Raw genomic sequence first — 23752 nt, 5'->3', positions numbered from 1 at the left:
CGCGCAGGCTCAGTGGCCATGGCTCACGCCCAGCCGCTCCGCGGCATGTGGGATCTTCCCGGACCGGGGGCACGAACCTGTGTCCCCTGCATCGGCAGGCAGACTCTCAACCACTGTGCCACCAGGGAAGCCCCCAGGTTAATCTTTACTACTGAAACAGAACGGGGAGTTTTTACCACTGATCTTTGCTATCTTTTTTTTTTTTTTCCTGATCTTTGCTATTGTTACTTCTCTTGCCTGATAACAGTCCTTTGTTTCTGCATTCTTTTGTTCTCTTAAGATCATTAAATACTCAGACCTGTTCAAGGGCAAGCACTGTGGCCAGGCTTAGATTACAGAATGGCTTAGGCCCCAAATGGCTTCTCTTCTGTCAAGAAAGCCATGCCTGGTTCTCTTTCTCTGGGGACTCCCTACCCTCTCTGCTTGCATAACGAAAGGCAAAAAACACAATTTGAAGAGATAGAGCAAATAATCAGAACCAGACATGGCAAGAATGTTGTAATTATCATACTAGGGATTTAAAACAACTATGATTCATATGCTAAGGGCTTTAAGGGATAAAGTAGATAGCATGCAAGAACAGATGGGCAATGTAAGCAAAGAGATGGATGTTCTAAGAAACAATTACTGGGCTGCACCCCACAGGCCTGCAAGCCCTGTACTTGCCCAGCCTGCAGGCTGAGGAAAGAGCCCAGGATCGAGGACAGAGACATCAATGGCTTAGTGGATAGGGGGATCTTACATGCCTGAAGCAAGGTCCTGGAGCAACACCCTGCTCTGTGCAGCAGGTGGCAGGCAGCAGTATTCACTACCATGGGGGTGGGTGGGTAGAGGTTACCGGTGATAGAGGGAATTGACCTCAGCACGCCCTTCACTGCCCCTCTATGGTGGCAACACTAGTATGATGGTGAAACTATCATAGTGGAGACATTGTGATCTAAAGGTTAGAACAATCCCTTGCTGGAACCTGGGGCAAGTAGCAGACATTTACTGATTAGGCTATATGATTAAGAGGGAAGGTCAGTCATGTGAGTAGGGTGTAGGTAAGGCAGGGACTGGTTGAACAGGGATGTACAGAGAGCAAGAGAACAGCCATCTTGGGTGGCCTGATCATACAACAATCAAAAAGAAATGCTAGAGATAAAAAACACTGTAATAGAAATGAAGAATACCTTTGATGGGCTTATTAGTAGACTGGACTGCTGAGGAAAGAATCTCTGTACCTGAGGATAGTTCGATAGGTACAGAAAAACCAAAAGGCAAAGAGAACAAAGACTGAGAAAAACAGAACATTCCAAGTACTGTGGGACAACAACAAAAGGTGTAACATATACATAATGGGAATACCGGGAGAAGAAGGAGCAAAAGGAACAGAAGAGATATATATTTTTTATTTTTATTTTTTTAGAAGGACATTTATTTATTTATTTATTTATGGCTGCATTGGGTCTTCGTTGCTGTGCGCGTGGGCTTTCTCTAGTTGCGTTGAGCGGGGGCTACTCTTTGTCACGGTGCGGGGGCTTCTTGTTGCGGTGGCCTCTCGTGTTGCGGAGCACGGGCTCTAAGCACGCGGGCTTCAGTAGCTGTGGCGCACAGACTTAGTTGCTCCGTGGCATATGGGATCTTCCCAGACCAGGGCTTGAACCCGTTTCCCCTACATTGGCAGGCGAATTCTTTTTTTAAATAATTAATTAATTAATTTTGGCTGCGTTGGGTTTTCATTGCTGGGCGGGGGCTTTCTCTAGTTGTGGCGAGCGGGGGCCACTCTTCGTGCGGTACACAGGCTTCTCATTGCGGTGGCTTCTCTTGTTGCAGAGCACAGGCTCTAGGTGTGTGGGCTTCAGTAGTTGTGGCACATGGTCTCAGTAGTTGTGGCATGCGGGCCCTAGAGTGCAGGCTCAGTAGTTGTGACGCACTAGCTTAGTTGCTCCGTGTCATGTGGGATCTTCCTGGATCTTCCCACCGCAATGAGAAGCCCACGCACGGCAGCAAAGAGTAGCCCCTGTTCACTGCAACTAGAGAAAGCCCACGTGCAGCAACGAAGACCCAATGCAGCCAAAAAAAAACAAAAAAAAGACAGAGATTGTCAGGGTTAATCAAAAAACAAGACCCAACTATACACTGTCTACAAGAAACCCACTTTAAATATAAAGACATGTACAGATTAAAAGGAAATGGATAGAGAAATATACCATGCTAATACTAATCAAAAGAAAGCAGGAGTAGCTATGTGAATTTCTGACACAGCCGACTTCAGAGCAAGCAAAGTTACCACAGATAAAGAAGGGCATTGCGTAACGATAAAGGAGTCAATTCTCCAAGAAGCCATAACAATTCTAAACTGTATACACCTAACAACAGAGCATCAACTACATGAGGCAAAAACTGATAGAACTGAAAGGAGAAATACATGAATCTATTATCATAGTTGGATATTTCAATATCCTTCTCTCAAAAATGGACAGATCTGGCAATAAAAAAGCAGTAAGGACATAGTTGAACTCGACAACACCACTGATCAACTGAATATAATTGACATCTATAGATTACTTCATCCAACAACACAGCATACACATTTTTCTCAAGTTCATATAGATCATCCACCAAGACAGGCCACATTCTGGGCCATAAAACACACCTTAACAAATTTAAAAGAATAGAAACCATACAATGTCTGCTTTCAGACCACAATTAGCAAACTGAATCCAAAACAATATAAAAAGAATTATACACCACCGACCAAGTGGGACTGATTCCAGGTCTGCAAGGCTGGTTAAACATTCAAAAATCAATTAATGTAACCCAGTACATCCACAGTCTAAAAAAGAAAAATCACGTGATCACATCAGTAGATGTAGAAAAAGCCTATGACAAAATTCAACACCCATTCATGATAAAAACTCTCAGTAAATTAGGAATAGATGGGAGATTTCTCAACTTGATAAAGACTATCTACAAAATAACCTAGAGCTAACATCACACTTAATCGTGAGAAACTCAAAGGTTCCTGCTAAGATCAGGTACAATGCAAAGATGATCCCTTTCACAATTCTTTTTCAACATTGTACCCCAAGTGCTTGCTAATACCATAACGCAAGAGAAGGAAATAAAAGATATACAGATTGGGATGGAAGACATAAAACTGTCTTTATTCACAAATAACATGATCATCTATGTAGAAAATCTGAAAGAATCAATGAAAAAACTCCTGGAACTAACAAGCAATTATAGTAAGATTGCAAGATACAAGGTTAATATACTGAAGTCATTGCTTTTCTATATACTACAATGAACAAGTGGAATTTGACATTAAAAACATAATACCATTTACATTAGCCCCTCAAAAATGAAATACTTATGTATAAATCTAAAACAATATACACAAGACCTATATGAGGAAAACTACAAAACCCTGATGAACAAAGTCAAAGAACAATGAAATAAATAGAAAGATATTTCATGTTCATGGATTGGAAGACTCAATACTAAAGGTGTCAGTTCTTCGCAACTTGATCTACATATTCAGCGAAATCCCAATCAAAATTCCAGCAAGTTATTTTGTGGATATCAACACGCTAATTCTAAAGTGTATATGCCATGGCAAAAGACCTAGAAGAGCCAATAAAATATTGAAGAAGAATAAAGGAGGACTATATTACCCAACTTTAAGACTTACTATAAAGCTATGTTATCAGGACAGTGTGGTGTTGGTGAAAGAACAGACAAGTAGATCAATGGAATAGAATAGTGAGCCCAGAAATAGACACCCCTAAATATAGTCAACAATCTTTGACAAAGGAGCCAAGGCAGTGCAACGGAGTTAAGGTAATCTTTTCAATTTTTCAACCTTTTCAACCTGTCAGTGATGTTAGACCGACTGGACATTCACATGCAAAAAAATCTAAATATAGACCTTATATCCTTCACTAAAATTAACTTAAAATGGATCATAGACCTAAATGGAAAACACAAAACTATAAAACTCCTAGAAGATAACATAAGAAAAAAACCTACATGACTTGGGGTCTGGTAATGCTTTTTTGTATATTTTTTATTTTTATTTTTTTTGGGGCACACGGGCCTCTCACTGTTGTGGCCTCTGCTGCCGCAGAGCACAGTCTCCGGACACGCAGGCTCAGCGGCCATGGCTCATGGGCCCAGCCGCTCCGCGGCATGTGGGATCTTCTCGGACCGGGGCATGAACCCGTGTCCCTTGCATCAGCAGGCGGACTCTCAACCACTGCGCCACCAGGGAAGCCCTATTTTTTATTTTTAAAAATATTTATTTTTTGGCTGCGTTGGGTCTTTGTTGCTGCGCATGGGCTTTTTCTAGCTGCGGCGAGCGGGGGCTACTCTTTATTGTGGTGCACGGGCTTCTCACCGTGGCTTCTCTTGTTACGGAGCACGGGCTTTAGGCACGCAGGCTTCAGCACTTGCAGCACACGGGCTCAGTAGCTGCGGCACGTGGGCCCTAGAGCACAAGGGCTTCTGCAGTTGCAGTGCGTGGGCTCAGTATTTGTTGCTCACAGGCTCTAGAGTGCAGGCTCAGCAGTTGTGGCACACAGGCTTAGATGCTCCGCGACCTGTGGGATCTTCCCGGACCAGGGATCAAACCTGTGTCCCCTGCATTGGCAGGTGGATTCTTAACCACTGTGCCACCAGGGAAGTCCCTGGTAATGCTTTTTTAGGTACAACATCAAAGGCAAAATCCGTGAAAGAAAAAATTGATAACCTATACTTCATTAACACTAAAAACTTCTGCTAGAATAAAAACCATATGATCATCTCAGTAGATGCAGAGAAAGCTTTTGATAAAATTCAATATCCATTTATGATCAAAACTCTCCAGAAAGTGGGCATAGAGGGAACGTATCTCAACATAATAAAGGCCATCTATGACAAACCCACAGCTAACATCATACTCAGTGGTGAAAAACTAAAAGCATTCCCTCTAAGATCAGGAAAAAGTCAAGGATGCCCACTCTCGCCACTTTTATTTAACAAAGTTTTGGAAGTCCTAGCCACAGCAATCAGAGAAGAAAAAGAAATAAAAGGAATCCAAATTGGAAAGGAAGAAGTAAAACTGTCACTGTTTGCAGATGACATGATACTATATTTAGAAAATCCTGAAGATGTCACCAGAAAACTACTAGAGCTCATCAATGAATTTGGTAAAGTTGCAGGTTATAAAATTATAACACAGAAATCTCTTGCATTTCTGTACACTAACACAACTATCAGAAAGAGAAATTAAGGAAACAACCTCATTTACAATCACATCAAAAAGAATAAAATACCTAGGAATAAACCAACCTAAGGAGGCAAAAGACTTGTACGCTGAAAACTATAAGACGCTGATGAAAGAAACTGAAGATGACACAAACAGATGGAAAGATATGCCGTGTTCTTGGATTGGAAGAATCACTGCTGTGAAAATGACCATACTACCCAAGGAAATCTACAGATACAATGAAATCCCTATCAAATTACCAACGGCAATTTTCACAGAACTGGAACAAACAATTTTAAAATCTGTATGGAAACACAGATGATCCCAAATAGTCAAAACAATCTGGAGAAAGAAGAATTGAGCTAGAGGAAACATGCTTCCTGACTTCATACTATACTACAAGGTATAGTAATCAAAACAGTATGGTACTCAGGACTTCCCTGGCAGTCCAGAGGTTAAGACTCCGTGCTTCTATTGCAGGGGGCATGGGTTTGATCCCTGGTCAGGAAACTAAGATCCTGCATGATGTGTGGTGCAGCCAAAAAAAAAAAAAAAAAACACACAGAAAATAACCCAGTATGGTACTGGTACAAAAACAGACACGCAGATCAATGGCAAAGGATAGAAAGCCCAGAAATAAACGCATGCACTTATGGTCAATTAATCTATGACAAAGGAGGCAAGAATATACAGTGGAGAAAGGACAGTCTCTTCAATAAGTGGTGCCGGGAAAACTGGACAGCTACGTGTAAAAGAATGAAATTAGAACATTCTATAACAGCATACACAAAAATAAACTCAAAATGGATTAAAGACCTAAATGTAAGACCGGATACTATAAAACTCCTAGAGGGGGCTTCCCTGGTGGCGCAGTGGTTGGGAGTCTGCCTGCCGATGCAGGGGACACGGGTTCATGCCCCGGTCCGGGAGGATCCCACATGCCGTGGAGTGGCTAGGCCCGTGAGCCATGGCCGCTGAGCCTGCGCGTCCGGAGCCTGTGCTCCACAACGGGAGAGGCCACAGCAGTGAGAGGCCTGCGTACCGCAAAACAAAAACAAAAACAGAACAAACAAACAAAAAAACCCCAAAAAACTCCTACAGGAAAACATAGGCAGAACACTCTCTGACATAAATTGCAGGAATAGTTTTTTGAATCCATCTCCTAGAGTAATGGAAACAAAAGCAAAAATAAACAAATGGGACCTAATTAAACTTAAAAGCTTTTGCACAGCAAAGGAAACCATAATCAAAACAAAAAGACAACACACAGAATGGGAGAAAATATTTGCAAATGATGCAAGCAATGAGGGATTAATTTCCAAAATATACAAACAGCTTATACAGCTCAATATAAAACAAACAAACAACAGAATCAGAAAATGTGTAGAAGACCTAAACAGACAGTAGGGAAGCCTCCTACACTGTTGGTGGGAATGCAAATTGGTATAGCCACTATGGAAAACAGTACAGAGGTTACTTAAATAACTAAAAACAGAGTTACCATATGATCCAGCAATCCTACTCCTGGGCATATATCCGGAAAAGACAGAGACTCTAATTTGAAAAGATGTACCCCAATGTTCACAGCAGCACTATTTACAATAGCCAAGCCATGGAAGCAACCTAAATGTCCATCAACAGATGAATGGGTAAAGAAGATGTGATACACACACACACACACACACACACACACACACACGCACAATGGAATATCATTTAGCCATAAAAAGGAACGAAATAATGTCATTTGCAACATGGATGGACCTAGAGATTATCATACTAAGTGAAGTAAGTCAGACAGAGAAAGACAAATATCATATGATATCACTTAAATGTGAAATCTAAAAAAATGATACAAATGAACGTACTTACAAAACAGAAATAGACTCACAGACATAGAAAACAACTTATGGTTACCAAAGGGCGAAGAGTGGGGAGGGATAAATTAGGAGTTTGGGTTTAACAGATACGCACCACTATATATAAAACAGATAAACAAGAACCTATTGTATAGCACAGGGAACTACTGGGTTGGCCAGAGTCTGTTTGATTTTTTTCTGTATGATGGCTCTAGTAGTGCTTGTCTTTAACTTCATTCGAAACAATTTTGTTAGATTGTATTGTGACAGCATATCAGCATGCATTAAAAAAAAACTTATCAAAATTGGTGAATTTTTGTGTAGCCATTTTAATACTGAAGTTGGAAGAAAAACAGCAACATTTTCAGCATATTATGCTTTATTATTTCAAGAAAGGTAAAAACGCAACTGAAATGCACAAAAGATTTGTGCAGCGTATGGAGAAGGTGCTGTGACTGATTGAACGTGTTGAAAGTGGTTTGCAAAGTTTCATGCTGGAGATTTCTCGCTGTATGGTGCTCCACCGTCGGGTAGACCAGTTGACGTTGATAGCGATCAAATTGAGACATTAATTGAGAACAATCAACGTGGCTATACCACATGGGAGATAGTCGACATACTCAAAATACCCAAATCAAGTGTTGAAAATCATTTGCACCAGCTTGGTTATATTCATAGCTTTGATGTTTGGGTTCCACGTAAGTTAAGCGAAAAAAATCTTCTTGACCATATTTCCGCATGCGATTCTCTACTTAAACATAACGAAAACGTTCCAGTTTTAAAACAAATTGTGATGGGTGATGAAAAGTGGATACTGTACAATAATGTGTAATGGAAGAGATCGTGGGGCAAGTGAAATGAACCATCACCAACCACACCAAAGGCCAATCTTCATCCAAAGAAGGTGATGCTGTGTATATGGTGGAATTGGAAGGGAGTCCTCTATTATGAGCTCCTTCCAGAAAAACCAAACCATTAATGCCAACAAGTACTGCTCCCAATTATATATATAACTGAATCAGTTTGCCGTACACCTGAAACATTGTAAATTAACCATACTTCAAGTAAAAAAAAAAATTCTGCTCTGGGAAAGACAATATCAAGGGAATTAGCAGACAAGCCACAAATGGGGAGAAAATATTTGATAAAGACCGTTATCCAAAATATAAAAAGGATGCTTGAAACTACAAAATGTAAACAACCAATTAAAGAATGGGACCTTAACAGACATCAACCATCAATAGACCAAAGAAGATCTACACATGGCAAATAAGCATATGAAAAGATGCTCCACCTCATATGTCATCAGGGAAGTGCAAATTAAAACAAGACACCATTACACACTTGTTAGAATGGCCAAAATCTGGAACACTGACAACACCAAATGCTGGTAAGGATATGGAGCAATAGAATCTCTCAGACATCAAGGGTGGAAAAGCAAACCGGTATAGCCACTCTGGAAGACAGTTTGATTTTGTAACAAAACTAAGCATATTCTTACCATATAATCCAGCAATTGCACTCCTTCATAATTACACTCCTTCATAATTACACCCCCAAAGGAACTGAAAACTTCTGTCCACACAAAACTCGACAAATGGATGTTTTTAGCAGTTTCATTCATCATGGCTCAAACTTGGAAGCAACCAAGGTGTCCTTCGGCAGGTGCATGGATAAACTGTGGTACGTCGAACAATGGAATATAATTCACAGCTAAAAAGAAATGGGCTATCAAGCCATGTAAAGACATGGAGGAATCTGAAGCTCATATTACGAAGTGAAAAAAGCCAAACTGAGAAGGTTCCATACCGTATAATTTCAACTATTTGACATTGTGGAAAGGGCAAATCTATGGAGACAGTAAAACTAATCAATGGCTGCTGGGGGTGAGCGTGGAGGGGGAGAGATGAATATGCAGAGCACAGAGGATTTTTAGGGCAGTGAAAATACTCTGTACGGTATTATAATGATAGATATATAGCCATTAGTCATTTGTCCAAACCCACTGTACAACACCAAGAGTGAACCCTTAGTTAAATTATGGATTCTGGGTGACTATGATGTGTCAATGTAGGTTCATACCTGGTAAAAAATGTACCATTCTGGCAAGTGATGTTGATAAAGGGGGAAGGCTATGTATATCTTGGGGTAGGGGGTGTATGGGAGATCTCTGTACCCTTATCTTAATTTTATTGTAAACCCAAACTGCTCTCAGAAAATAAAGTCTTTAAAAAAAAAAAAAGAACGGAAGGAGCATTGCACATAGACTCTGAGGGGATACATGGAGACTGGTGGTCCCTAGCCTTGGTAACCAGCCCCCTTGACCACGTACACAGGGAACATAAGGACACCTCTGGATGCAGCTTCTGTGGTTGCAGAGGTTGACCAAACTGAGGGAGGAGGAGTGCCAGAGAGATACAAGGATAACCTGTAAACAGATTATTTAGGCCACAGATGCTAGGAAAATGACAGGTATGGAGTAGTGCCTCAGGTAAGTCACAGAGTGCAGATTTAAGAAATAGGGCCACTCTTACCCTTCCTCAAGGGAGGTCACAGTCAAATGAGCCAGACAGGGCGTAGTAGAACGGGCAGTCACAGGTGCCAGCTCTGAAGACAGACTGCCCAGGTACCTCACCAGGCTCTGTCATTTGCTGGCTGTACGGGCAAATTTCATAATTATTCAGGTCAGCGTCCTTACCAGTAAAATGGGGATAATATTACCATTGCTGTGAGATGAGGAATGTAAAATAACATGCTTATGTCTTATTACAATTCTTACTTGTCTTCCTTATTATACAGATTTCATTTTGCATTAGGAGAGGCAGTTTACCTTCCCTGCTATCAACCTTAACCTTTATCTCCCGGTGCCCAGTACTTGTGCTTCTTAGAGACATCTTCAGAGGTCTTCCAGACAGTCAAGTGGGAGACAGGGAGAGATGTAGGAGAGAGTTATTAAATCCCCGGGTCTGGACCTTAGCTTTACAGGAGGGAGAGACAGGAAATAACATTTGTTGAGCTCCTACCATGTCCCAAGCTGTGCTAAGTAGGCCATCTACATACATTTTCTTACTCCAGTAGGTATTTTTATCTTCTCCATTTTAATTTTAATTTACATTAAGCCTCAGTGTACAGATTACATTCAGATTACATTTTCAGTAAGTGGAAGAATCAGCATTGCAGAATTCAACCTTCTTCCTCAGGTTATAGTGAGCCTGGATTTCTAGCAGTATCAACTCATTCATTCACTATTCTTTTGACAAATAATTAAGGCCTTTGATAGAGGTTACTGGTTGCCCCTCAGTATCTGCTCCCTTCCCCTCCTTCCTTATTTACTGAATTCTTGTTTTTAGATGAGCACATGACTGCCAATAATAAAAAACCCTCAACCTCCCTTGCAGAGGGAAGGCTGCCATTACAGGCATAGTTTTTTGTAGGACAGTGGGAGCCTCAGGATTAGGTGATGGTGGCCATCAAGACCATCTGACTAACTCCTCTCACTTTGATTTTGTACTCACCAAGCAACAACTGATTATTATGTGAAGAGAGAGAGAGAGAGAGAGAGAGAGAGAGAGAGACAGAAAGATGTGAGAGGGTCTATGAGGTATTACTAGAACAGCCAGCTGGCCCCCTTCTCTCTCATCTCAGTTGACTCTGACAGAATTAATTTTTAAAGATAGACTTGCTTTGGGACTTCCCTGGTGGTCCAGTGGTTAAGACTCTGCACTTCCACTGCAGGAAGCACAGGTTCCACCCCCAGTCGGGGAACTAAGATCCAGCAGGCCCTGCGGTGTGGTAAAAACAAAACAAAACAAAACAAAACAAAACCCATAAAAACCCCAACAGAGTTGCTTTTGTTAAGAACATCTATAAATCTGTTTTAAAATTATTTATTATTAGATTAATTTTAAAACACACACAAAAAAATCCCTTAAAAGTCAGTTTTCTGTCCGCCAACACAAAAGACAAAAGAATCATTCCCTTAGTAAATATTTTGGTGACAGTTAATGATTTGACTACTATGAGTTTAAAATACAAAGATACCAAATAATTATACAGTGGGAAAGATGTGCTGATGACTTTGTAAGGAAGGTCCCCAGGGTGGTTTTTCACTGATCCTTACCTGGATTAGTGGGTCCCAGCCTCAACTGCATGGCTATATCTTGTGCTTTTAAAAAAATCAGGATGCCCAGGCTGTGCTAATTAAATCACAGTCTCTGGGGAGAGGTCCTAGAAATCAGTATTTCTTTTCCCCACACTCCCAAGGTGATTCCAAAGTTCAGTCAAGCTTGAGAGCCACTAATCTGAATTTTTGGTCTAATGTTTAAGATCACAGAGCTATTTCAAATGGAAAGGTTTGTTTGTTTCTGTTTGTTTTTGTGGGCTTTTAAAATTACTTTTGTTTTACAGTTTTAGAGTTGCCATGAAAAATGAGAGAAAGTTCACTCGTACAGGAAGCAGAAGCACAAAATATTAAAAGCTTCATATTCTTTTTTTCTTTGTGGCCAGGGAAATCTAAAGACAGACCTTAATACCGACACACATCCAAGAAAGACTCAGAAATAGATATTTAGAAAAGGAAAGAGTTTACTTGCAAAGGTGCAAGGTAGGCAGACTGAGAAACTGGTTTGCCGAATACAAGAACTTAAAGAAAAAAAAACTACTACAAAAATTGCTAGAGTTACTAGTTTACATAGCCTGTTTATGGTAGACAAACAGTAACTTTCTCACATGATTATCATACAAAGGTTGTAAAATACCATTACACACAGCAAGGCAAATATTAAAACTGAGGGGAGGGCTTCCCTGGTGGCGCAGTGGTTGAGAGTCCGCCTGCCGATGCAGGGGACACGGGTTCGTGCCCCGGTCCGGGAAGATCCCACATGCCGCGGAGCGGCTGGGCCCGTGAGCCATGGCCGCTGAGCTTGCGCGTCCGGAGCCTGTGCTCCGCAACGGGAGAGGCCACAGCAGTGAGATGCCTGCGTACCGCAAAAAAAAAAAAAAACTGAGGGGAATCCAAGGAATTATTCAAGGCGTTATTATTTGGGGAATCAGAACAAGTCAGGATGATCCTGCAGTTTTTGGATTACCTAGTGTGAAGTTTGGTCATACCGGAAGCAGGCAAAACAGGAGATTTTGCTTTAACACACCTGTCAACGCTCTAGGCTGGTTCTACCCCGAAGAGGGCACAGTGTATCTGACCTTCTGCGCACGCTCCGACCCGGCTCCAGGGGGCGGGGCGAGGGCACGCGGGGACTTGTGGGAAAGCCCAGGAAGGCGGGGCCCGGCGTGAGTCATTGCGGGCGGGAAGCTGCGGCAGTGGGGACGGTAACAGCACGTTAAGGTGAGCCGGCTTTGCGGTTATCACCGGCTGCAGCAGCGAGGAGGCTTTTGGGGTCGCCCTGCGGGAGGAGGGGTGCAGCCGTGGGTCCCGGGTGAGGCCGAGAGGGCAAGGGCGGACGGCAGGGCCCGGCGTTGGGGCGGCGCGGCGGTGTCTAGGGTAGAGGCGCACCGGCGAGCTCGTTCCGGGAGGGGCTCGCCCCGAGCAGCCCGGGCCTGGACGGACAGCCTTGCTGTCGGTCTCTCCACCCCGGCTGCCTGGATTATTGGGCGATTTGCGTTGGTCAGGACCTTAGATCCACCCTCCCTAGGGTACCTCGGTGGGGCCCGCCGCCTTTTGGCGTGGGTGTGCAATGCTCGCCCGGATATTGGGTATGAAATTGATACCCCAGGCGGTGGAAGTTTCTGGTTGCCTGCCTGGACGCAGGTTCCGTGGGAGCAGAGGTGATAGGTGAAATGGAAAAGGTTTCTTCTCCCCCCCACCCCCCAACGTATCTCAGTGGCTTGCTGCGCTTTTATTCACTTTTTTTTTTTTTTTTTTTTGCAATACGCGGGCCTCTCACTATTGTGGTCTCTCCCGTTGCGGAGCACAGGCTCCGGACGCGCAGGCCCAGCGGCCATGGCTCACGGGCCCAGCCATTCCGCGGCATGCGGGATCCTCCCGGACCGGGGCACGAACCCGCGTCCCCTGCATCGGCGGGTGGACCCTCAACCACTGCGCCACCAAGGAAGCCCTTATTCACATTTTTGAGTCCTTCGGCAAAACATTGTACTAGCTTTGTTTTTTAATGAGATATACGTATGTGATCAAACATGGGCACTGCCTGAAAGAAGCTTAAGTTTAGTTTACTTTCTGACGCAAGGCCGGGGGGTCAGAAGACCTATATGCGGTTGCAAACATCTGTTCCTCCTCCTAAACGAATCCCTTTTCTAATCTCTTCTGTCTCTCCCATCCTAACCAACCCTCACCCCCCTGTCCACCCCATACACACTTAAGCTTTGAATTCCCTCCCACCTTTTTGGGGACCTTGCCGCATCACGCATCCCCTTTCCTATATTTTCTTTTACCTTGCTCCTCAATTCTCCCCTATACTCGTGGGCAATTTTAGGTTATGAAAGGCAAAATTATGCTAATCCCCATATAATCTCATTTACTCAGCTCATTTTATTTCTCTCCTTAAAAAAAATCCCATTAAAACTAAATCTTTATATGACTAAATATAATGCACTTTATTTCCTCCATGTGACTTCTGTGGCCTTTGACACTGCTAACTTTCCGTATTCTTGAACTAAAACTTCTCTTCCGTGACAGTACTCCAAGTTTTCCTCCCAGCTCTCTAGATGCCACTGCCTGATTTTTACTGTGTTGGCATTTCTTCCTTGGTTTGTTCCCTAGATATGTGTTCTTCAGGCTTCCCCCAGCGCCCCCCCCCCATTGTCACAGTAATTAAACATATCCAAATCTCATGATTGTAGCTTCTACCTTTATGCTAGTGACACCCAAATTTATATTTCTAGCCCTCTGTAACTACATACTGGCTATGTCCTGATGTCCCATAAGAACTCAGTCACCTTATCCCAAACTGAAAAAAATCTGTCTTTACACATGTTCTGCAATCCTGAAACCTCTTTTCCTTTTAAAATTGTGATTCCTGACTCAGAGTGGTACCACTAATCTTACCAGGCTCCCAAACCAGAAATCTAAGCCTTTGAGTCCTTCTCTGCTCACCAACTCCTCAATCTAATGAGTCATCATGTCCCTTTTATTTTACCACCTTAATGTTTCCCACAGCTTTCAGACTGTAGGTCAGATCTCATGGCCTGGCATTTCCTGATCTGTCCCGTATTTGTCTTCTCTTCCGTTATTCTCCCTCCCAGTCCCTCATTCTCCTGGCCCACTCCTCCACATTAATCACTTGGCTGGCCCCTTTTGAAACATGGCTAAATTTCAGCACCTCTGGGGACTCTTTCCTTGAACCTGCCACTCTACTGTCTGATTTATACCTGTCCTTTGTGGTCAGCCCCATTAGCATCTGCATGTACCGCTAGCACAGTGGTTCTCAGCCAGGGGATATTTGAAAATGTCCGGAGACATTTTTGCTTGTTACAGTCCAGAGGGAAGGGAGTAATACTGGCAGCTAGTTAGTAGAGGCCAGGGATGCTGCCAACCATCCTACAATGCACAGGACGGCCAACCCACAACAAAGAATTATCCGGCCCAAAATCTCAGTAGTCCCAAGGTTGAGAAACCCTGCCTAGCATAATATTTTGTTACTCAGTACTTCGATCATTTTCTTTTCTCCTCCACTAGAGAAGGGACCTTGTCTTGTTTTTGCATCCCTAAATCTTGATACAGAGCGTTTCACATAGCCAAAGTTCAATAAATGTTGGAAAAAAAAAAAGAGTAAAGGAGGTAATTAGGCTAAACTTATAAACTCTAGAGATGAGCAGCCAATCTGCTACCATAGGCTGCTTGCTAATTTTCAGTGATTTCCTCCCTGTTGCCTTTCATTCACGTTGCATGGATGCCCAGCCTATCTGTTTACTTTGCATTTGTCTATTCAGCAAACATTGATTGACTCATTTTAAGCATAATATACTGATATTTTCTTTCTTCTGCATCACTGTAGGTTCCTTTCCTTACATGTATCTTGGCCATTTATGAAGAGGTAAAGATCATTAATTAGCTGGATTTCAAAAAAAAATAAACCAAATAATTCTATTTAATTCTTATCAGAGGTTGGTTGATAAAAACTGTGCAGGCCACAATGACTTCAGCAAGTAAAGCAATTGAATTACAACTACAAGTGAAACAAAATGCAGAAGAGTTACAAGACTTTATGAGGGATTTAGAAAACTGGGAAAAAGATATTAAACAAAAGGATATGGAACTTAGAAGACAGAGTGGTGTTCCTGAAGAGGTAAATTGCTTAATTAAATTCCTACTTTAGCATCCAGCAAAACTATCTTAAAGTAAAGCACCACCTTTAAAATGTTTTGTGGAAATACTGATTGAAGTGATTTGCTTTCTGCCAACATTTTGAAAAATTCTACTTTTTAAAGTCTTTGTAATAATTGTATTAACTATATTAAGACATTTTAAGGCTTAGTGAATAGTTCCTGAAAGGAAGACCATGTGATAATTTTAAGGTAAATGAACAGAATCATAAAATATGTGGGTTTGTATATAATTCTGTATATCATATGTAATTATATATTTAGTGATATATTAACGTACAGTATTGCCGTAAAAACTTAGGTAGTACCTAGGCTCAACCAAATGGTTTTCTTAAGACAGTGCATTCAAATACGGATAGCGTTTTCATACTGTTTGTAATGATGTGGAGTCAGTTCAGTGTGCCATTGTACTGCTGCTAAATCATTGTACCAAGGCTGAAGATCAGGCAGTTTTTGAATTTAGGATTGCAAATCCTAAAATGCAAAGTGTATAATTAAAATTTCTAGGTAATATCAATACTTTTCTTATGACTGAACAATGTTCAATATTTGTCAAAGGATGAATTAAACTTTTCAGGCATAAGTTATCATTATAAATGAGTGAATTGGTATTTCTAACCACTTGAAAATTAAATTAAAAATTACTTTTACTTGAAAATATACTTTAGTGAGAATTTTGAACATCGCTAGTTATACAGAAAAGAAAAGAGCAGTCTTAAAACGTTGTGTTGTTTTCCCTTCCTAGAATTTACCTCCTATTCGAAATGGGAATCTTAGGAAAAAGAAGAAAGGCAAAGTTAAAGAGTCATCTAAAAAAACCAAAGATGAAAACACAAAAAACAGGATAAAATCTTACGATTATGAGGCATGGGCAAAACTTGATGTGGTAAGTTAATCTGCTTATATGCTTCTTAGTATTTGAGTAAAATTTTCTTGGAGTTAGTTAAGAGTCATGGATTAAATGAAAAATCATGTAGAGTTCTTAGGACCTGTGTCTTTCTCTTATAGAGTATTTTGTGTGGAATAAAAACTTAAATACCTAGCTGTTCAGTTAACTAGATTATGTTTTCTCCTACAGTCCTCTATCAGTGAATAGTGGCTAAAACAGCTGGATTCTTTTCTTTTTTCCTATTTTTTCTTTTTTTCTCCTTTTGCACAAATAGTACATAAGAGATCCAGTGTACTCTTCACCCAGTTTCCCCTAATGGTTACATCTTATTTAACTATAGTACAGTATCAAAACCAGGAGATTGATATCGGTGCAATGTATGTATAGTTCTTTGCCATTTTATGACCTGTAGATTTGGGTAACCACCATTGCAATTAAGGTACAGAAATATTGCATCACCACAAAGACCTCTCCACCTATAGTTGCGCCTACCTCCTTCCTCTTCATCATCTCTAACCCGTAAACAGCCAGAATTCTAAGATAGTAATAATATGAGAAAAGAAGGACTCTACCAACATTTTTTTTTTTTTTTTAATAGACTGAAGGACCTGTAGAATACTGGCTAAAAGAGAATGCCTTTGGGTTTAGTCTTAGGGCTAGGGCTGCGTGACAGTAGAATTAGGGCTATCTTGATTTCAGGAAGGGCCCTTCTAGGCTGGTGTGGTGCATGCCTCCCATCTCCCACACATGAGACACAGTGTAGCTGGAGAATTAATTACTCTGCCTCATAACCCTCTACCCAGTATTCCAAGCAGCCACTGTCAGGCCAACCTGTGAACGGGAACCTGTTGGCCAGCCTTATTCTAGACTCTGACCCACCCTAAGGGTTGATTTTGTTAGGTTGATTTGGAATACACACTCGCTTTTAGTCTTTTTAAAAGTGTTCATTATGTAATGTTTGATTCATACAAAATAGTTTGTAGAGATACGTGTTCTAAAGCATGATAATAAAGTGAATACATAAACCCACCACCTAACATAAAGAGAATTTTTTCAATCCCATTGAAGCTGCCATTGTGCTCCTTCCCTGTCCCATCTTCTTTTCTCCTCTCTATCTTCAGAGGTAACTACTATTCTGATTATTATGTGTATTATTTTCTTTGCACTTTTTTGTTTAACATTTTTATTGAGGTATAACATTCATACAGTAAAGTCCCAAAATCTTAAATGTACAACTTCCTGAATTTTCACTCATGTACAAAACTGAGAAACTACCATCCAGATCAAGATATAGAACATTTCTCGTATCCCAGAAACCTCCCTTTTCGGTTGATTACCTCCCAAAGGTGGCCACTGTAGGAATCTCTAATATTGTAGATAGGTTTTGCCAGTTTGGGAATTTCTTACAGTTGTATCGTACAGTATGCACTGTTCTCTGTTGGCTTCTTTTGCTATTATTGTCTGAGATTGATCTGTACTGTCAGTAGCAGTAGTTTGTTCTGTTTCATTGCTCATCAGAATTCCATTGTGTGGATATATCACAGTTTGTGTATCCATTCTCCTGTTGATATACACTGAGTTGTTTTCAGCTTGGGGCCGTTATGAATAAACCTGCTATGAACATTCTTGTACATGTCTTTTGATGGATATAGCACCTGGGATGGTATTTGCTTGGTCATAGTTTGTATATGCATTTAGCATTAGAGGATACTGCCAAATGGTTTTTCAAATTAATTGTATTTCTCTTTTTATAAAACATTTATTTTTAATTAATTAATTTTTAAATTGAAGTATAGTTGATTTACAATTTAGTTTCAGGTGTACAGCAAAGTGATTCAGTTTTATATGTATATATACACACACACTTATCTGTACTTTTTCAGATTCTTTTCCATTATAGCTTATTACAAGATACTGAATATAGTTCCCTGTGCTATAGTCGGTCCTTATTGTTTATGTTTTATATATAGTAGTGTATATCTGTTAAACGCAAACTCCTAATTTATCCCTCCCCCACTTCCCCCTTTGGTAACCATAAAGTGTTTTCTATGTCTGAGAGTCTGTTTCTGTTTTGTAAGTGAGTTCATTTGTATCACTTTTTTCTTTTTCTTTTTTAATTTTTATTTTATATTGGAGCATAGTCGATTAACAGTGTTGTGTTAGTTTCAGGTGTACAGCAAAGTGATTCAGTTATACATATACATGTATCTGTTCTTTTTCAAATTCTTTTCCCGTTTAGGTTATTACAGAATATTGAGCAGAGTTCTCTGTACTATACAGTAGGTCCTTGTTGGTTATCTATTTTAGATATAGTAGTGTGCACATGTCAATCCCAAACTCCCAATCTACCCCTACCCCCCGACCCTTCCCCCCGGTAACCGTAAGTTTGTTCTCTAAGTCTGTGAATCTGTTTCTGTTTTATAAATAAATTCATTTGTATCTTTTTTTTTTTTTTTAGATTCTGCATATAAGCAATATCATATGATATTTGTCTTTCTCTGTCTGACTTACTTAGTATGATAATCTCCATATCTATCCATGTTGCTGCAAATGGCATTATTTTATTCTTTTTTGTGGCTGAGTAATATTCCATTGTATATATGTACCACATTTTCTTTATCCCTTCCTCTGTCGATGGACATTTAGGTTGCTTCCATGTCTTGGCTATTGTAAATAGTGCTGCTAGGAGCATTGGGCTGCATGTATGTTTTCAAATTAGAGTTTTTGTCTTTTCCGGTTATATGCCCAGGAGTGGGATTGCTGGATCATATGGTAGCTCTATTTTTAGTTTTGTAAGGAACCTCTATACTGTTCTCCATAGTGGCTGAACCAATTTACATTCCCACCAGCAGAGTGGGAGGGTTCCCTTTTCTCCACGCCCTCTCCAGCATTTATTATTTGTAGACTTTTTGATGATGGCTGCTCTGACTGGTGTGAAGTGATACCTCATTGTAGTTTTGATTTGCATTTCTCTGATAATTAGTGATGTTGAGCATCTTTTCATGTGCCTATTGTCCATCTGTATGTCTTCTTTGGAGAAATGTCTATTTAGGTCTTCTGCCCTGGTTGTATTTTTCTTAATGAAACCAAGGCTAATTGAGTCCAGAGAGAGCACACATTATTATTTAAATAGTATGTCATCTGCTTTAGTAATGTCTCGATGCAAGAGAAGTATGATTTTGGGTCTTGAATTTATTACTGTTGGAAATGATACTTTCTGAACATGATTTATTCTCTGCTAAGTATTATTTAGTCTGCTTTCATTTTTTGTAACTTTACCCCCTTCTATGTAGCCTTTTCCTTTTCATAAATTGGAATCTTCTTAGAATGCCCTTTCCTAAAAGGCATCATGTCAGATGATTTCTTAGAGAGTTGCTTTCTACAGTCATTTATTCATTCAACAGATATTGATTGAACTCCTGGTTTGTGTGGCCAGTGCAGTCATGGTTGTTCCATTCTAGTTCAGATCTGAGCAGTGGCTTTGGTGTTCTGCTGCTGTTAGTTTTCTACACGTCTGTGTAACAGGGTGGGACAGTCTTGGCTTTAATCTTGGTAGGCTGATGGAATTTCTAGAATCTTCATGCTAAAACACATAGCTAAATTTCAGTCCATCTTTGAATGTTCATTCAATGAAACTAAGCATAGGTCTTATTTTGTTTTTTAATTTATCAACAATTTTTTCCTACATAAATTATTTAAAATAGTATATTGTTAAATACAGAAAGGATTTTGTTTATATAATAATTAAGTTTTTGTTTACATGAGGTTTTTTTTAATAAATTTTTAAATTTTATTTTACTTATTTTTGGCTGCATTGGGTCTTCGTTGTTGCGTGCGGGCTTTCTCTAGTTGCGTCAAGAGGGTGTGCTACTCTTTGTTGCAGTGTGCGGGCTTCTCATTGTGGTGGCTTCTCTTGTTGCAGAGCATGGGCTCTAGAGCACGGGCTCAGTAGTTGTGGCTCACGGGCTTAGTCGCTCTGCAGCACGTGGGATCTTTCCGGACCAGGGCTTGAACCCGTGTCCTCTGCATTGGCAGGCGGGTTCTTAACCACTAGCGCCACCAGGGAAGCCCCGTTTACATGAGTTTTAATGAACTCTTTAATGGTTACTGGTTTAAAATCTCTTACTAGGGAGTTCCCTGGTGGCCTAGTGATTACGATTCTGGGCTTTCACTGCCGTGGCCTGGGTTCAGTGGGGAACTGAGATCCCGTGAGCCAAGTGGTGTGGGAAAAAAAAGAAAAATCTCTAACTAAAAATCATTCTTTTATTATATGTGCTAAAAAAAATGATTAAAAAAATACTGATGGGGTCCATGAAATGATTCATTACCGTGAAAGGAATGTGTGAGTCAAAAGAGATTGGGAATTGCTGGACTAGCATGTTATGTATTTTCTTTGGTAGAGTCAGTTATATTTGGAATAGACTGAGAAACAGTATAATATAGTCATTGAGAGCCCTCTGGAGGAGGCAGACTGCCTGGGTTCAGATCCTCATTTGGCCACTTACTAGCTGAGTGACCCTGAGTGAGTTAACTAACTTCTATTTGTCATTTCCTTCAAGTGAAACACATGGGTAATTATGTCTACCTCATAGGTTGCGGTGATAATCAGGAGTTAATTGTGCTCTACAAGCAGTTTTTGTTTTAAAAATAAGAGAAAAAAAAGTTTTTAGATAAAACCTTTCTCTGCTGTTGGTTGCAATTACACAGATTTGGGGTTATTTGCAAACTTCTCTTATGTAAAGGAATAATACTTCACTGCTAATAGTTTGTGATTTAGGGGTGATTTTTAGACTCTATTGACTTAGCTTACTTTATGAATTCAAAGTCAGATTCTCTAAGTGGTTTGGATCTTGGTTTTCTAAGCAAGAATACCCTTTTGTCTGGGTTTAGTCTTAAGAATGAGAGGTTACTTGAGTTGCTTTTGTAGGCCTTTAGGTCCTTAGATTGTAACAACTTAATGTTCTGTTGAATGTTCTTTTGGGGGGGGCGGAGTTTATCTTCTGTTTTTAATGGTCATGTAATTATGAGCACTGTTTCCCTACTTTTGATTTCAGGACAGTATCCTTGATGAGCTTGACAAAGAAGAGAGTACCCATGATTCTGTGTCTCAAGAATCGGAGTCAGAAGAAGATGGGATTCATGTAGATTCACAAAAGGCTCTTGCTCTAAAAGAAAAGGTACTCTTTAGGTTAGCCGTTGGTTCCTTCAAGTAAGCAGGATATGTAGAAGATCATGTCCATCCCAAGATGTCTACAGCATAATTTAGGGGGTGTTCAAACTTTAAGCTGTTATTGGCTGTATCGCTATCGGGAGGCAGTACAGTGTAGTGGTTAGGAGTATGTGCTCTGAAACCAGATTATCTAGGTTCACATCCTGTGACAAGTTCTTTAAGTTGCCTGTATGTACTCAGTTTTCTCAGCTGTAAAATAAGATTAATATTATTACTAAACCTCAGTGGGTGGTTGTGTTATTAAATGAATTATTATATGTAAAGTGCTTGGAGCATACAGAGAGTTACTCCAGGGCTTTAAGTAGTAGACTGAAATACTAATCAGATCAGCGCGTGATTCTTGACATGGACGTCATATCCCACTCCTCCATATCACAGACCATCTTTGGTTGCTCTTTGGAACGTTCAACATCTCCCTGAGGAATGCCTCATTATTGTAAAACTGGCTGTATTGCTTTTCAAAGAGGTGGCACTCTTCCAGATTAAAATTTATCTTTATGCCTTTCTTTTGTTACATTTCTGTGGGTTCATATTGTCAACAAGAAGTATATAATGCTAGGGATTTTACTCATTTTTCTGCCAGGGCTCTTGGATTGTGACCAAACTGTGACTATGTAGTGAATTTTAGCACTTGTAAAAAGACCACTTTGCTTAATTCCCTTGCCTATCCTGTGAGCCTTGATCACATGGCTAATGAGATAGGAAGAGATGGATAATAATGAAAGAAAATGGCTCTGGAATTCTGTGCCAGTATATATCTGACTCGTATGCTTTTTCAGGGTAATAAACACTTCAAACAAGGAAAATATGATGAAGCGATCGAATGCTACACCAAAGGCATGAGTGCTGACCCATATAACCCTGTGTTGCCAACAAACAGAGCATCAGCGTACTTTAGACTGAAAAAGTAAGGAGTTTCCATAATGTGTGTGAATATTGTATGTGTATATGGAGACTTGAAAAAAAAAACTTCCGTGATAAAATGTGTGGGAACGCTTGAAAAAGTTTTACATTTCTTTTCAACTACAAATTTTTGTAACTCACTCCCTTTTATTCAGTTCTTTTACTTAAGCCGTTTTAAACATTCAGGTGCTCAAACCCTGCTCCTGTAGCCCACTTTACCGAGGTGTTCCTCCTCTAAAAGTTGAGTAATGATGCTCTTTACCTAATTCACAGGTGCAAAAAACGTCAGCTGGGTAAAAATTTTTTATAAATTAATTTTGCTTCATTATTTTGAAAAATTATTTATCCACTATTTAACACAGAGAAATTTTATTATGGTAAACTTAAAATGTGTTTCAACATTTGTTTAAGTCATACCCTTTAAATAAATACTTAATGTTGAAGAACATAAATGTGTATGGTCTTAATCCTAAGCAGGGAACTGACCTATCATAAGAAATTTTAAAAAGACAAATACCATCAAGGAGGACATGCTTACTGTTTTAATTATTTGGAAATACGAACTATATTGGTGTCTGAGTTTTTACTGTTTGAAATAGAATATTTTTAGATCTTTGAAACTCGTGCTATTCATATCCTGACAAATTAGGGGAATATTTACATTTTATAATATTTGATATCTACACTATGTAAGTGATGAAGAAAAATTTTAAATAAACCTGCATGAGCCTGCCACCCAGCTTAAGAACCAGAACATTATTTTTGAAGCTACCTTTGATATTCTTTTCCATATCCTGACCCTTGTCCCTCCCAGTAAACCATTATCTTGAGTTGTATATCATTCTTTTGATTTAAAAAAAAAAAAGTTCATTATATATGTATGTATCTTTAAATAATATATTGTATAACATTGCTTATTTTTGAGCTTTAAAAGTATTTCATACTGGATGTAGTCTTCTGTGGCTTGTCTATTTCTTTGAATAGTATCTTTCTAAGGTTTGTTTGTATTTTGCATATAGCTGTAGATCTCTCATTTTCACTGTTATATGCAGTTCCTTTTTAGTAATATACCATTATGTATCCATTCTCCGGTTGCTGGATTGTTGGTTTGTTCCTTTCTTTCTCTCTTTCCTTTTCTTCTCCCTGCTTTCTTTCTCTGCCTTCCACCCTCCTTCCCTTTCTTATTTAACAACAGTGATACTGTGAACACCCTTGTACCTATTTCTTGGTGCTGGGTCATAGGATGTGCACAGGTTCAACTTTAAATGGTGGTAACCAGTTGCTACAAGGGTAGTTGTAACATTCCTGTTAGCAGTGTATAAGAGTGAATGTTCCGTATCTTTACC

At 40.0% G+C, this 23752-nt stretch overlaps 1 protein-coding gene across 2 annotated transcripts in view; it reads left to right on the top strand.

The window, feature by feature from the left end:
* The first annotated feature begins 12386 nt into the window (after positions 1-12386).
* RPAP3 (RNA polymerase II associated protein 3) overlaps positions 12387-23752 on the top strand; it is a 41153-nt gene continuing 29787 nt past the window's right edge. The window contains exons 1-5 of one of the 2 annotated variants that reach the window (XM_060024640.1): positions 12387-12430; positions 15057-15347; positions 16130-16270; positions 21328-21450; positions 22283-22410. In XM_060024640.1, the coding sequence (XP_059880623.1) occupies positions 15195-15347; positions 16130-16270; positions 21328-21450; positions 22283-22410 (545 nt within the window). In that variant the 5' untranslated portion in view covers positions 12387-12430; positions 15057-15194. The remainder of the gene's footprint in view (positions 12431-15056; positions 15348-16129; positions 16271-21327; positions 21451-22282; positions 22411-23752) is intronic. The other variant, XM_060024641.1, reaches the window with a different exon arrangement.

Source organism: Delphinus delphis, chromosome 11 (assembly GCF_949987515.2).
Source record: "Delphinus delphis chromosome 11, mDelDel1.2, whole genome shotgun sequence".
NCBI classification, from domain to species: Eukaryota; Metazoa; Chordata; class Mammalia; order Artiodactyla; family Delphinidae; genus Delphinus; species Delphinus delphis.
The sequence above is the reverse complement of the archived record's forward strand: the minus strand, read 5'-3'. Positions and strand labels throughout refer to the sequence as shown.